This window comes from Salminus brasiliensis, chromosome 1, assembly GCF_030463535.1.
Source record: "Salminus brasiliensis chromosome 1, fSalBra1.hap2, whole genome shotgun sequence".
Lineage (NCBI taxonomy): Eukaryota > Metazoa > Chordata > Actinopteri > Characiformes > Bryconidae > Salminus > Salminus brasiliensis.
This window is the reverse complement of record NC_132878.1, coordinates 75,423,802-75,439,972: the sequence shown is the minus strand read 5'-3', so window position 1 is coordinate 75,439,972 and position 16,171 is coordinate 75,423,802. Positions and strand designations below refer to the sequence as shown.

Below are 16,171 nucleotides of genomic sequence, written 5' to 3'. Positions count from 1 at the left end.
CTCAAGGGCCCAACAGTGGCAGCTTGCCAAGCCCAGGAATCGAACCCACAACCCTGATATCGATATATATATATATATATATATATATATATATATATATATATATATATATATATATATATATATACTCAGTTCTCTACACTTTAGTGAAAATGTGTTCTACTTAGTACTGAAAGATTTTTTTTTTAAATAATGGAACCAATTTTTGGTGTGATATCCCATAGAATGAGAAGAGGATTTTCTTGTACTGTATATGAAAAACCATTTAGACCATTATACCATATATACCATTATAGAACTTATGCCTGTACTAGAGAACCCTGGAAGGACCCTTTCTTTTTAAAGGGGTGTTATAGAACTGCAGTGGAATCCCTTAGTCAGTCCAGTATCCATTAGCCCAGGAATTAAAGTTTGTTCTCTGTTCTGGTGCAATTTGGTCTAAAATAAAACAGAACATCCTAAGAAGTGAGAGTGTGATTACTTTCCTCACTTTTCTGAGCTCAAAAATAAAAAATAATTGTTTCTGGCTGACTGCCACAGTGGTGGCATTAAGTTCTCTATGTTACAGCAGCTCAGAAATCGGCTGATGTCTAGGCCACTACTCTTAAACGTTGTGTATATAGCGCACAGGTATGGCATATGGCCCTGTTAGTTCCTCTCTGTCAACAAGTGAGTATTGCTGAGTACTACTAATTCAGTGTCATGTCAAAGAACACTTCCAGTCCCCTTACCAGAGCTAAGAGATGAGGACACAGCCTCCTCCTGTTTCTCTCATTATACAAAAAAGACTTAAAAACTAGCAGGAACTAAGTGAGTCCCTATTAAAATTGGAATGGGAGTAAACACTAGAAATCTAATAACATTTTATAGTCTTACAGGACTTTTTATGAACTTTGTAAAGTGGGAGAATGTATTAAATAAAAAAAACAACAACAAATGTAAAGGGGTATTGTGCTGGTTGGCTAAGGAGCTAATCCGCTCACTAAGTCTTTTAAGTATATCAGTGTTAATAAAGGCCTTATAACTGGAGTTTAAAACATCTGACAGCCATGTTCAAGCATTTTATGCTTTCCTGTGTTGAGAAATCAACTGCAGTTTTCTGTATAAAAATTATGACTTTACAAATTACATTTTTGCACAAATGCTCCATTTGAAACAATTGCTTTTGGACTTGCTTGGGAGTGCCCTCTAGTGCCTGAACAAAGCGGAGGACTTTATCAAGTGGCGCTTCTCCTCACTACAAGTTCTCTGCTACTACGTTTTTACTTCTGCTGGACAGATGTTTCACTAAACTCAATATGACAGTATCACCAAAATGTCACATGCCAATTTTAGGAACTGTAATTACTGCAACTCCAACATGAGGTCGATGCAGAAGCAGGTTTTTTTTGTTGTTTGTTTGTTTTTTGGTACATATTTTACAGTTATTTCATTAAAAAAATCTTCTTCTTTGTGGCAAAGTGGTGGAGCAGCTGAAGACGCTGCGCTGAGGATCTGGGACAGAAAACCTGTAGCTCGCTATCAAGGCGAGTTCTTGTTCTTCAAAAGCTGGATTACGCAAACCCAACAACTAAGTCGCTGTAGCTGTAGGCCATCCCATGTCAACAGGACTTTCCAAATACCCCTCTACCTTCAAAATATAGCCCACCTGTTGCAATGCATTGTACACATATTCAGTCTATTATATTTATCTATTAAAGGAGGCTGAGGGGTGACTTTGACAGTTGTGAAAAATGCCACCAAAACAGCACTGACTTTTGACCTTTGAAGGTGTTCTGTGGTAAATTCCTTCCTCCTGTCTTGTCTTATCCAGCACCAAGACGGTAGCATCAGATCTTTTAAGTCCTGTAAGTTGTGAAGTGAGGCCTCCATAGATTGGACTGGTTTGTTCAGCATATTCCACAGATGTTCGATTTGATTGAGACCTAACATCCTCATGAATGCCAGGACTCAAGAGTTTCCAGCAGAACATTGCCCAGGGCATCAAACCCACTGCTGGCTTACCTTCTTCCCATAGTGCATCCTTGTGCCAATTGTTCCATTTAGGCACACACACCCACAACAGGCCTTCTTTCATTGCTCCATAGTCCAGTTCTGATGCTCATTGCCCATTTCAGCAGTGAACTGGGTCTGTATGGGCACTTAAAGCAGATCTCGCTGGAGGACAAGGGTCAGCATGGTCACCCACAGCAAGCTGCAATGCACTATGTGCTCTGACTCAGTCCTCTAGCTATCTCAATTTGACCCTTGTCCAAGTTGCTGAGATCTTTGCCACTGTAACCAGATAATCAATAGTATTCACATCAGCTGGCAGTGGTTTTAATGTTATGGCTGATTGGTGTACCTCAACATACTCAAAAAACAAAGGTTTTCTCCATGGGAAAGACTAGATGGTCCCAGACTTCTGGGAGCATGTTGAATGGAAAGGAAACTTTTTCTTGATGCCAACTGTAATCTGCTGCCTTTTTGACATATTATGAGAAGCTCCAGTTCTTCCTGTCCAGAAAAGACAGTTATAATTAGACCAGCTGAAGGTAAAAGAGGAAAAGGCTATGAAGAAGATAGATGGATACAATCAGAGAAATACAAATAAGCCATTAAGACCTAAAGACCCAAATAGAGGGTTATTCTAAAGAAACACTATGCATAAAGTATTAGAGGGGGCTGTAATCGACTTCCCTAACTGTAATCGATAGTTGTTAAGAATATAATTAATTATAATCTAAAACATTATTAAATTAAATTATAAAAAAAAATTCTGCACAGGTCTGTATATTATTTGATTTCCTACAGTACTTATCTTTCAGTTATTTTAAAAATAATGTAAAATACAAAATGCGAAAGGTCTGATCATGTTTTTCGGTTCATAATTCCCCACAAATATTAAGACGTTTATAAATGTCGTCATCTAAGGCGCGTGCGCAGGTCGAATTCAGTCCTCCGCAGTCACACATGCGCAGTAGCGCAATACCGGTCAGACGCTCCGGATCAGCAGCCCAGACCGACGACGGGGTAAACGGGGACGGCTTTTAACCAGGTCAGTGGCATAATAAGGGGGTACTTTTACGACGATCATTTATTTAGACACAAGCAACGTTCGATGACGATAAGACAACCTCGGAAAATCGGACCAAAGATGAGCGAAGAAAGCCACCGGCGAGGCGGCTCCGTTCGGCTGACTGCGACGCATGCGCACACCGGGGCCGCGGGGCTTTATTCTCGAAAAAGCATACCGAGTCTATCTAGGCTGGAAACATATTCTGTAGTCTTATATTAAACTTGCTAGAGCTTTATTTATATATATATATTTATATATATTATTTATTTCTCGTTGACGATAAGGATTTATATCTGATTTATATCGCATTTGTTTACCTGGCATTACACATTGACAAGACTTGAAAGATTTCTAAAGTTGAGATCCCTGAATGGCCGTTATTTCTTATTAAAGGTCACCTCAATCTTCCCTCTAATAAAAACATTAGCTCACTTTATCGCTGTATCTCGTTAGCTAGCTAGCTATATCATTAGCCAGCTTAATTTGTTGGACAAATAACAATGTCTTGCCATTTTTCCGCATTTCCCTTTTTGTTAACCTGCGTTAGCGTTTTCTTTCTGATCTTATTTATCTAACTAGCTACCTTGTTGTCATTATATTTCCATGGTGTTTAGTATGGTTAGCTATATACTAGTACATTACGTTAGCTAGCTAGCTACATTGACTAAGAGTCTATTAGGGCGCTTAGCCGGCTAAGGTAAGCTAATCTAGCCCGTCCCACTTAAACGTTATCCAGCTAGCTAGCAAGCGGGCTTGCTTCTTACACATTTCATATTTAATCCCATTACTGTCGCATAAGTTGTTGCTCGAGGAAGCGCATATTTCCAAAATACCCCTGTCAGATGGCCATATCTGCCCCATAGACGTCATCGACAAAGTGTGTTTGGTGCAGATTAGCGTCAGATGGCTAGGCTAAGCTAAGCTAGCTTTTAGCGACGGTTGTTTATGTAGCGATCATGGCTGGTGGTCGGTCTGTCTGTCTGTCTGTGCTGAAGTTAACCAGCGAGTTAAGGAGAAACACCGTGTCAGCCACGTCCCTGAATGTGCATTGTCAAAGCCTTCAGATATTAGCTAACGTTACTGTCAGTCTTTGTTGTTTTTTTTGTTGTTGTTTTTTTAATCTTTCCCGTTTTATCTTTCTGTGAAACATGAGTGCTGTAGTTCACATAACTGTTAGCTACTGCTCAGTTTTCTGACTTCGGTTTCTTAAAGGTTTGGTTGTGTTTCTGAGAGGTTATTCGGTCACTACACAGCATACATTCGGGCTGTTGCCATGAGTTTTTGGTGTTTCCCCAATGCCTAAAGCAAAATAAAACAGAGAAAGGATATTTACAGACTTATTTACAGAATGTATTTGTTTTCTCAGTGTCTGAAAACTAAGGCATTCCCTTTAAACTGAGAAAACAGTGATAACATTACTGTGACAGTTTAGTAATGTAGAATCTGCACCCAAATCCTGCCAGGAGTTTATTTATTTATTTATTTATTCTTTCTTTACATATTTGACTGAGATTTGGAGTATTTGGAATATACAAAACAGTGAAGACTTATATAACTCTGGACATTAGGTCTGTTTCCAGTAGTAGTAGTAGTAGTATTAACATACTGCTTGTTTAGACTCATGTGACTGATGAAATCTCTTATTATTTAAAGTGTCACCAAAACATTGAAATAGAACATTTGAAAATAGAAAGATTGAAACAGTGTGTCTATGCAGTATCCTGAACCATCCATACTTATTGAGGATGGTATAGGTCTAGTTTTGAACTAAACTGCGAAGTCTGTAGTGATTCATCATTGCAGCAACAGTTGATTGAGAACGCTGACCGTGTCTTGTAGGATGCAACACGTTTGTTGAGAAAATCACAGGCTCTACAAAAAGGCATGTTTAGGAAGTGACTTAAAGTGTGGTCAAAGTGAAAGATAGTTGTTTGCTCTACTGTTTATGCTCGCAAATATTTTCTTTCCACCATGCTGTGCCAATCACAAGTTAAGAAGCTTTTGGAGCAGTAAGAAGTTGAAAACGAAAACCTGCATTACTTTGTTCCCTGGCTGTCTCCCCACACTGGTTTGTTTTGCAAGAAAAGTGGAACACCTTTTAGGATTGTGTTCTTGATCTCATAAGGACTGAGGATTAGGGGCAAATGGCAGGAAGTGGGGCAAATTTGTGGGTGGCTGGGTGGGTTGGTCAGGGCTAGGGGAAATATTTTAATCATTAAAATATCTGAAAATGATTTGAAGATTATTCTACTACCAAGTGTATTGTGAATGCCATCATGATTTAATAAAGTAAGGGTGGTCATATTTATCTATTCAGTTATGTGATACATTAAATAAACACCTGTGTCCTACACCTGGTTGGTAATGCATAAAATAAGTGCAGACGTTGCCTGATAAACTATTGGCTTCAATTCCATGCGTGGGCTGCGGAATTCAGAGACCACGCGTCATCTTGACTGGAGAGACAAATCAAGCTCTTAAGAAAATTCGGCTACTAAAAGACATGCTGTAACTTATGATGTATGCCTTATGATGTAACAGTGTTAATAATAAGCACTAATTAATGAACATTTAAGATTGTTTATTTATTTAAAGTTTTTATGTGTCTATTCCAGACATGCATTCATCTTGTTAACGTTTGTGGTTCTGTAAAATTTTGTCAGATTTGTGGTTCTGCCTTAAGCCGTAATTGTACATAATGTTCTCTTGCTCTTTCCTATAGGCTACATCATGAGTCAGGGAAAGGACAATGCTCGACTCAGAAGCTACAAAAATAAATCGCTCAACACAGATGAGATGAGGAGGAGGAGGGAGGAGGAAGGCCTGCAGCTACGCAAACAGAAGAAAGATGAGCAGGTAAGATGATTAGAGGGCAACCTGACTGGCTCTCCAGTTTTTCTACTCTGTAATTTTAGCTAGGCCAGCATTCACATGTCTCTGATAATGCACAGACACAGTTTGTTTTGGAAGTGGGAGTTGCCAGAGTTGCACCGCACAGTTAGTCTCACAGTGCTGTGAGATTTCCTAAAGTTAACTAATGTGGACGATTTCAATGTGGCCACAAGCAGCATGGTTCCAAAATAGTTAGGAATTAGAATTAAGCCCCTTTAAGTCACAACGTCTGCAGTAATGTGATCTAGGTAGGGATGGGTACTATTAGGATTTTATTAATGCTTCTGTTCTTACTGACAAATTGGGAAGTTACTACAGCTCTCGTGGGTTCACATTTGTTTTTTTGCTTGATGTACTAGGCTGTTTAGGACTGGGCGATATGGTAAAAATACTACATCACGATATTTAAAGATATTTTTCACGATACACAATATTCACCAGAATACATGTAATCATAGACTGAATACATCAGTAGCGACAGACAGTACAGTGATATTTACTTAGCATCTGCTGCTCATCATCTAATTAAACCAGTCTACTTACACTGTCGGTAATGAATCATGCAGTTGATCAGTGTTTATTAAGCATTGACAATATCCTCGATATGCATATTGTGTATCACGATAACAAAATTTATCATAATACGATAAAATATTGTCATATTGCCCAGCTCTAAGGCTGTCTGTAGTGGGCTTATTAGTGATTAGCCCAGCTAGCTAGAAGAAAGTCTTATTGCAGCTTAACTAAAATGTCTTTACAATTTAGACCGTTTTGGTTCCTCCAGTCTCGTCACTTTGGTGCACAGTAAAGACTTTATCAATACTCCAATTTTCACTAATTTGTAACCAGCTTCTATTTAAAGTCTGGAATTTGGGAACAGGTGACCCTGCTCATACGTGTAGGCATAGTCAACTGAAGCTCAGTGCTTCTCTGTTCTCTTACAGCTGTTCAAACGGAGAAATGTGGCCACAGTGGAGGAAGACTCCACACTGGAGGATGACGGCATGTCAGACAGCGGCTACCTGGAATCCCAGGTCAATAACATGGACCAAATCACAGTAAGAGTTTCACACAGCATTTGCCTGCAGAGCACTGATAACACTCCTGTGGTTACATTACTGTGCGGATCCCTCAGCGGACGCCTCTCTGTCTCTTTGTATATGTGTCTGTCTGTTAATTAGTTCTGTCTGGCTGATTCGTCAGACTGTTTATCAATTAACTAATGATCTAATTTCTTTATTAGGGAAGTGTCATCTCTGAGGACATGACCCAGATGATCTTCTCTAGCTCTCCTGAACAACAGCTTATGGGAACGCAGCGCTTCAGAAAGCTTTTGTCAAAAGGTTAGAGGTCAAATAAATGGCATAGTTCAGCCCTACTAAAAAAAAGTTTTGTGATTGTGGTATTACACACCTAAAAATAAATAAAATTAAAAATAAAAAGAATCCAAAATATGACATGGTTAACTATTGGATTACGTAAATACTGTTAATCGTCAAAACACCCAAATCTAGGACAAGTTTGCATGTTAAAACCTACTGCAACATCCGTTATAATCGTTTAATATTGCAATAATAATAAGCAGCCAGTATATGGTGTAGCATTTTTAGGATGTGTTCTGCATAACTGCTAACATCATCATTGCTTCTGACTTTTTATTAGAGCCCAACCCTCCAATTGATGAAGTCATTGCCACACCTGGGGTGGTGGAACGCTTTGTGGAGTTCCTGAAGAGGAGGGAGAATTGTACGCTACAGGTGAATACGCGCACACTAACGGCAGACTGGCGTAAAACCAACCAAATTGATTTGTGGCCAGGATGCTGAGCAGACAGAATCCTTTTGAACACTCTCAGATCCACAGCAGCCATGAGTCAGTTACTCATTCAGGATGGAATGCACTCAGGAGAAGCTCATGCTTTAGGAATGTGTGTATGTTGCAAGTCTTTCCAGGGTCTTGATCTGTCTGGCTCATAAGTGCATTACTGAGTGCTGTATGGTGATTGTGTCTCCGTAGTTTGAAGCAGCATGGGTGTTGACGAACATTGCCTCAGGCACATCCCACCAGACGCGTGTGGTAATCCAGGCTGGCGCTGTGCCCATATTCATAGAGATGCTGAGCTCAGACTTTGAGGATGTCCAGGAACAGGTATCCCGAATATATGAAACACATACATAATGAGGGTTGTACTGACATGTACCTGGTAAATGTGTGACATGATACATGATGCATGATTGACAATTTTAAAAATAAAATAGATTTTAAAAGTTGGCATACATTTGTATATATTATATTTGGGCTATGCATGTTTTGGTTTGATTTTGTTTAATCCTTTTTTAAAAACTGGTCACTTAATCATGGAAATGACCAGCAGATTCCTAGATTCCAAACATAATCAATAGAGAGAGTGCTAAAAACAGATTTTCAGCCTGACCGTACTTTTGACTTTTTACAGCAGTGACTGTAACTGTTCACTGTGCTCTTGCTTTTAGGTCATCCCATTTTCTGTTTGTTAGCTGTGATCAACACAGTAGTCCAGAGACAAAGCTACACACACACACACACACACACACACACACACACACACAGTTTGATGTGTGTTTCTTTGTGATTCATTCTCGTATTCTCTTTTGTTTTGCTGCAGGCTGTATGGGCATTGGGGAACATTGCAGGTGACAGCACGGAGTGCAGAGACTATGTGCTTGATTGCAACATTTTACCCTCCCTCATACAGTAAGTTCATTTGTTCTGTTAGAATATTTATATATACTTTGTGTGTAATAATGTTTGTAGTTAAATGGCTATGTGTTTGTTCCCCTTTACAGGCTACTGGCCAAACAGAACCGCTTGACTATGATGAGGAATGCTGTGTGGGCTCTGTCTAACTTGTGCAGAGGGAAAAACCCACCTCCAGACTTCTCCAAGGTGAGAGCCACCGTTAAACAAATCACGTGTAGATTCATTTGCTTGTGCAATTGAGTGGAACGATTTTAACTGGCTATGCAATGAATCTCACCTTGTAACAATGTGATTATTTGATTCATCAGATTGGCTTTGATTTGCCTGTTCTTTAAATGCATAAAGAAGATTCAGTGCCAGTTTTAAAATCATAGTAGCCCATGAACGCTGAGCCAAGATCATATTTCTGACTAGCATTTCATGTTTTACACCTTAAACCCTTTAAACTCTGTATGCAAGCCGACACTTTGTTATTGTCATAATTTACATCAGTTTCCTAGGCCGTAAATATTACCCTGTGGGACAATATCTATGAACCAAAATGGCTGTACAATAGTGTTTGCTTTAAAATGATTAAATAATAAACTTAGTATGTAAGAGGTTAATTTGAGGCTAGCTAATTAGCTATACATAAATGAATGTTACACATAGGTTACACTGTCAAATGCGTAGCAAACTAAATATGATCTTACTTTTTTAGTGTTATGGTTGCACTTGTGTTGTAGTTGTGGCATATATTCTTATCCACACAAATTGAAGGCATATTGCAGTTGACATACTTAAATTTTATTTCTTTTTAAATTTTTACTTTATCTTCCAAAAACATGAAGGTTCAACTGCTTTGTTTTGGAGCCACTTTAGTGTTTTCAGCATTGTAAAACTTGCTCTGGTTCTTTCTACCCTTGCCTTTAGTTGTAAATGTGTGTTTCATTAGAGTAGTATGTACAGTAGGTGTGGGCATGTAGCATTGGAAGTGTTTACTTAATGACACCTTTCTGATAGACTGAAGGTTAAATGAAGTGTGTATGTGTATTGTTTTGTGCTTGTAGGTTTCACCTTGTCTCAGCGTGCTGTCCTGGCTTCTCTTTGTGAATGACACGGATATTCTGGCTGATGCATGCTGGGCGCTCTCTTACCTGTCTGACGGCCCCAACGATAAAATCCAGGCTGTGATAGACTCAGGAGTGTGTCGCAGACTGGTGGAGTTGCTCCTGTAAGACATTTCATACAGGTTTCCAAAGAGAATTTAGATAAGGGCTGTCAAAGGTAACGTGATGATATAGTGTAATATCTCGGTAGCTCGTCTACTCATACACTGTATGCTACCCTGATAGTATTCATATTTGTAGCCCCTTTCGTTCAAATGCAGCTTTTAAATGATATTGTAATAGTCTGAAAGCCCATAAAATACAACGCTCGATTATGGTTTGTGTAGTCATGTACAAACATTTGGGCAACCCTGGATCAAATTACACGTTGTTGATTTTCATGGGGTTTTTAAAATGTCATTTGAACAGGGCTCTTCAAATGTTTGTTCGTGACTGCAGAAGTTATGTCAAAAATGTTCCACGCTGCATATCTCATGTTTGTGTAAAATACTGTAATATTGTTCTTCTGCTTCTTAGGCTTCTTTCACTTTCTGTGACAGTTCTGTATCTCTGAGCTTGTTTGGAAATGCATGTGCAAAGCGTGTCCTTTAGTGGTGACTAAAAGTGCAAATTGCACTTCCCAACTGTAGGGGGAGCCCAGGAGCAAGAAATACCAATTCTCCCATAGTGCTGCTTTAATTTTTAGTATTTATAGTCATGTAAATAGTGAAGACTTAGTGTACAAGTTACTAGGACTACCAGCATTAGGTGGCAGTTACTTTGAAGCCACTTTAAAGCCACGGACAGTACTAAAGAGGACAAAATGAGAGAAAACTACTTGAGTTATAGCCTCTCAATTATTTGAATTAAGCCAATAGTGGATAGATGAAATACTTAAAGAAGTAATTGTAGCTCCAGAAGTTACTGAATTCTAATGAAACTCTTTAAAAAAACATTCAGGCACATTACTCACACTGGTTGACTGCTTAAATGAAAGAATGTAATCTGCATCTGAAATCAGTCAAATGGACCTCAGCTGTGTCGTCACTGTTGTGATCAACAGGTTCTAAATGTCCTTTCTTTCTACCAGACACTCAGACTATAAGGTGGTCTCTCCTGCTCTTCGAGCTGTGGGGAACATTGTTACAGGAGATGACCTCCAGACACAGGTAAAAAAATATATATAATTACACCATTATTTGCTCTCTGGTTTCTTATGACTTATAGCCACCACTTCACCAGTTCTGCACTGTTAACTTTCTGTCTAAAGAATTTTCGGCTGGCCTCATGTGACTTGAAGAAAGCACATGGTAGCCCTCACTCTCATAAGTAGTGGGTGGAAATTGGATGAATTGGAATGAATTACCAACATGGAAAAATTGGGAAAACCCCATCTCCTGTTTACTCGCCTTGTGGGTCCCAAGGTCACTGTTGCCTTTGTCTGAACAGGTGATCCTGAACTGCTCTGCTCTGCAGAGTCTCCTTCACCTGCTAAGTAGCCCTAAGGAGTCAATTAAGAAAGAAGCCTGTTGGACCATCTCCAATATTACTGCTGGCAACCGGGCACAGATACAGGTATTACTCTTCCTGCCATAGTTTGCCATTGAGTTGTTAACCATGTGTGCTTGTCTGAGGCAGTCTCTCTCTCTTTCTTTCTTTCTCTTTGTAGATGGTAATAGATGCAGGTTTGCTCCTTCCTCTCATCAATATTCTTCAGGTGGCTGAGTTCCGTACAAGGAAGGAAGCAGCATGGGCAATCACTAATGCCACCTCTGGGGGCTCTGCTGAGCAGATCAGGTAAGGAAGGAAAAATATATTGGGCCACTGCTTTACGTTTTATTTTATTTTACCTTCTGCATGCTAGCGCCTCTTGATATTCAAAAACCAGGGCATTAATAAATAGTGTGTGAAAGGTGACTGGTATAATGACTCCGTCTGTTCAGTCCAAGAGCTCAAAGTTAAAAAGGATTGAATTGGATTAAGCTAAGAGCGTTTGTCTGAGACTTTCATGAGTGTGTTCCTTTATAGGTTGGCAGTTTCCAAGGACGGGTTTAAATGATGAATATTTTAGATAGCAGATTTTAAGGCTGATTTAGATGATCAATTCTGCTTCTGTTCATCAGATCAGATTTATTACATATATATTTCTTAGCACATTGAAATAAAATATACTAGTTAGTTCTAGACTCTAGTTCTAGAAAATTGAATCTGTGATGATAAAATTATTCAATTTGAAGCACCTTTAGTAAGGCTTATGTAAGGCTTTTAATAAAGATATTATTATTCTGATTATTATTATTATTATACAGATATGTAACCTCTGTAATTGTCCAATTATTCTGATATGCCCGTTAAAAAGAAGCACTATTAGTACACAAAAGCTCCTTGGGTTTTCTAAAATCTTAGTAATTACAATTACACATGCTAAATGATGTCTTTTACAAATAGACACCTAGTGGAGCTGGGTTGCATCAAACCTCTCTGTGACCTTCTGACCCTGATGGACTCCAAGATTGTGCAAGTGGCTCTGAATGGTCTGGAGAATATTCTAAGACTGGGTGAACTGGAGGCTAAGAGAGGAGGAGGGATTAACCCCTACTGCGCACTCATTGAGGAGGCATATGGTAAGAGAGTCCTACTAACAGCTTTGTATACAGGTACTGTATTCATTGCATGACGCTTGCTACTTACTGTCCATGGTAGCATCTTAAAGCTGTTGTTTGACAGAAAGTCAACTTGACGGTTTTCCATTTTAACCCAGATGTAGCCGAGACGTGCTTGGTGTCCAAAGTTTGCTTTTTAGCTTTCATCCCAGGCTAAATTATGCTTACAATCAACAGTTAAAAACAACAAAATAATAAATATTTTGGCTAAATCACAAACTCAAACCACATTGAAGTATTAAATATACTTGCTTATGTGCTTTCCGTCACTGTATAACTTATCTTATCTGTAAACATAGACAAAATAGAGCTATAAACCAATGTTTTTTTGAGTCACATGACTTGTATTTGATGATTGAGACTCTACAATATTAAAGACTTTAACTTTTCCCTTAAACACCAAGGACTTAAATGTTTCGAAAAGTAATAATTAAAACTGTTGGTTTAGTATTTTTATTGTTGTACACTATTCAAGACAACAGTCACTTATCCCTTCATAGAAAGCCGGGGACAGAGCATAGGGTCAGCCATGCAATAGGGCTTCCTGAACCCACGTGGCGCTCTATCTACCGAGCCCCGTGACGCTTATGTAGATTTTTCATGTTAATGTTATATTCTAATTGACTCGACACTTGCATATACTAACTTGCAATTTACGTGTCAAAACACATGCCTTACTTGTTTCAACTTGTTTTTTGTTGGCAAAAAATGGCCAATTCAAATTCATTGTTCCCCAACTAAATACAGTAGTAGCAGATTAAAGCTTGAATTTAACCTGTTAAACTTTCCACCTGTTATAGATAACAATGTTATACCGTGTCAGAAACCACATACCAACCAAGTATATTGCATTTATTTTGGCTGTCTCTGCTGTCAATACTAAAGTGAGTTCTTGATGCCCTTCCTCAGGTCTAGATAAGCTGGAGTTCCTGCAAGGTCATGAGAACCAGGAGATCTATCAGAAGGCCTTTGACCTGATAGAGCGCTACTTCAGCCCTGAGGACGAAGATCCGGCCCTGGCGCCCGCAGTGGACCTGCAGCAACAACAGTTCCTCTTTCAGCAGTGTGAAGCTCCCATGGAGGGCTTCCAGCTCTAACCTCTTCTTCCTCCCGCACCAGACAACCCATGCAAGAGGGAGAGATGGCCACTTATCCTACCAGAGAGAATGATTTAATAACCTGATTATTAAGAGTGTGACTTTGCAAGAGCCTGTGTTGCTGGTCGACCCCCCCCTTAACCACTTTTCCTGCTTCCCTCACCCCTGCCGTCACTGGTCCGGTTCTGAAGAATGGCTCCAGGTGACCTGCACCATATTCAGATGCCAGCCTGATCAAAATCATGACCATCAGATTTTCTCAACCAACTCTGCAACCCAACAAAATGCAACTCTCAATAATTACTCCCATTACCCATGGTGTCTTGCATTAATCCACCAACAACCCCAAAAAGGAACCTAAGAAATCCCATCCACACCTCAACCCGTCCAGTAAAAACAAGCATCAAAAGCCCTGTTGGACTAGAGCAGGGGAACTCCGCACCCAGCCACGAGTTGATGGAAGTTTGGAATAAACTGCTTGGATGACTTTACGGCAATACTGACTCTTGCGACGGGGTGGCCTGTACGTGATCCTCTTTTTCATCTGTTAGAAAACACTGGACTGACCGTGTGACTGTGTATGCGCATCTTCCAGGTGCTCCCAAAAAAAAAAAAAGAAAAGAAAAAAAAAGAGGCACGACATGGCCAGTATGCCCTGAAGACTGAAAGACGTCTACTGAAGGCGACGCACTTTTGCGTACTTATTAGACTAGGACAGCTCCTAAAAGGACAGGTCTTGTTGACAATACAGAGGGGTCCAGACTGTTGCGACTGACTGTGCCACTTTGGCAAAACGATTTTGCTTTCAATCTCATGCATTCCTACAACCAGCTGTCCAGGCTCCAGCTTGCTTTTTTTTTTTCCCTTTACGACGTTTGCACCTTTTAGAATTCTGAGAGTTGGAGTTCTACATGCGCACTGAGACTTTTGGACAATGACAACTTCTTTTTCTTTTCCTTTATTTTCTTGAGCCTGTGCATCAGACCTTTTTAGGACTTTAAGAGGACAATTCCATATGATTATCATTATTCATTATCATCAGCACTTTATGTTCAGGACAGAAAGCCTTGGTTTCTATGGTAACCATCTTCCTTCCCATGCAGTACTTGGTCCACATTTGCTCTCCGCTCCTCAGGAATTGAGGTGAGACCGGTGCGCTTGTGGTGTGCGCCCAAATCACAGGATGTTCTTTGCAAAAGTAAAACACACTAAATATTTGAGTGCAATCCTATTGCCTCGCCCTGGCTGAAAAACTCTGCCCTTTCTGAAGCTTCCTCCACCAGTCAGACTCTGGACATTTAATGAGCTGAAGGCTTGGCTTCCCTATGTGTTTGACACACAGATTTTAATGACCGTCTGTTCTTGCTGATTTCAGACATGTTCAGATGACCCCAACATTATGCGATTTAACTAGAAGGAATAGGAGGGGAAAAGCAAACAAAGAAGATGGCTGCATTCCTTTTAGCTCATTTCTTGCATTTTGTTTCTGGGGTAGAGTCAGTACCGAAGGTGCCATAATTTATCCTCTTTGTGAAATTCAGAGGAAAAAAAGAATAATTAATTAAGACAAAACAACCTAAATGAATCCAAATTAAACTTGAAACATAGTGTTGATTTTGTTTGCTCAAAAGCTAAAAGATTGTTTACTAAATTTCATTTTTTATGTCGGGTTCTCCCAGAGAGATGACCAGCTCATGTTCAATACTGATGTTGTATTGAGATTGTGTAACTGTTCTCTGTTAAGCCATTTGCATAAATGCTGTTTCATGAAGTCCCATGGTCTCCTTATATTTTCCCTGATGTTTTGCTTATATTGAACACAGTTCTGTTTCAGCCACATTTTTTTAGTGTTCACAACATGCCACTTATTTCTATCAGTTAGAATTGCAGAGATGGCAATACTGTATATACATTGATTTGGGGCCAATATCAGCAGTAAATGCTTTCATGAATGAAGAGGAGGGGGATTATGGTGGATGAATCTGATCTGATCTTATCTAGCCTAAACTATGCCATACTCACACGGAGTTCAGGTGTACTTTGAGCTTGATCATCTTCAGTAAAAGTGCCTCAGCAGTACAGCAGTTTTTTCCCAAGAAAACAATACTTAAGATTTTAATTACTGTATGTGGAATAGGATGTGGTGTGGATAAGTGGTGTAATGCCATCTCTGTACTCGATGTGTATGATCCTCCAACTTTAATGTAGAGCAAAGGTTATTTATTCAGTTATGTCTTTTGTCCATGCTTAGTTTCAACTAAGCCTATATTACTTTTTTTTTCTTTTAGCACTTTTTATCCAGTCCAATGACTAAGATCAAGATTTCCTGAGATAAATGCAGTGCTTAAACAGGGAAATGGAAACGAATCAGGGTAGTAGGTGACAAATTGTTCCGAACCTGTTTGGAAGAACATGCACATTTGCATGCCCTTCTAGGGTCAACGTTTTAATTTGTCTTAGTCTTTAGAGTGATCTGTGATAAACGGTTATAGAGCAACAATGCATCAACCCATTAGTTATATTACATTGCAAAAAAACATGACACACTTGTGGAAAATAGACATTCTGTTTGACATCTAAGGCTTGAATACTAAGGTTTGCAAATAGGAACCAGTGTTCCTCTAAAGGCCAGTA

At 39.4% G+C, this 16,171-nt stretch overlaps 1 protein-coding gene across 1 annotated transcript; it reads left to right on the top strand.

The window, feature by feature from the left end:
* The first annotated feature begins 2,949 nt into the window (after positions 1-2,949).
* On the top strand, positions 2,950-15,308 carry kpna1 (karyopherin alpha 1 (importin alpha 5)). Its single transcript, XM_072688885.1, has 14 exons — positions 2,950-3,037; positions 5,781-5,914; positions 6,895-7,008; positions 7,194-7,293; positions 7,613-7,707; positions 7,967-8,098; positions 8,595-8,683; positions 8,776-8,875; positions 9,739-9,902; positions 10,868-10,946; positions 11,227-11,352; positions 11,447-11,574; positions 12,226-12,401; positions 13,350-15,308. Exons 2-14 carry the CDS (start codon positions 5,789-5,791, stop codon positions 13,535-13,537), a joined length of 1,617 nt encoding a protein of 538 aa, XP_072544986.1. The 5' UTR covers positions 2,950-3,037; positions 5,781-5,788; the 3' UTR covers positions 13,538-15,308.
* Positions 15,309-16,171: the final 863 nt, after the last annotated feature.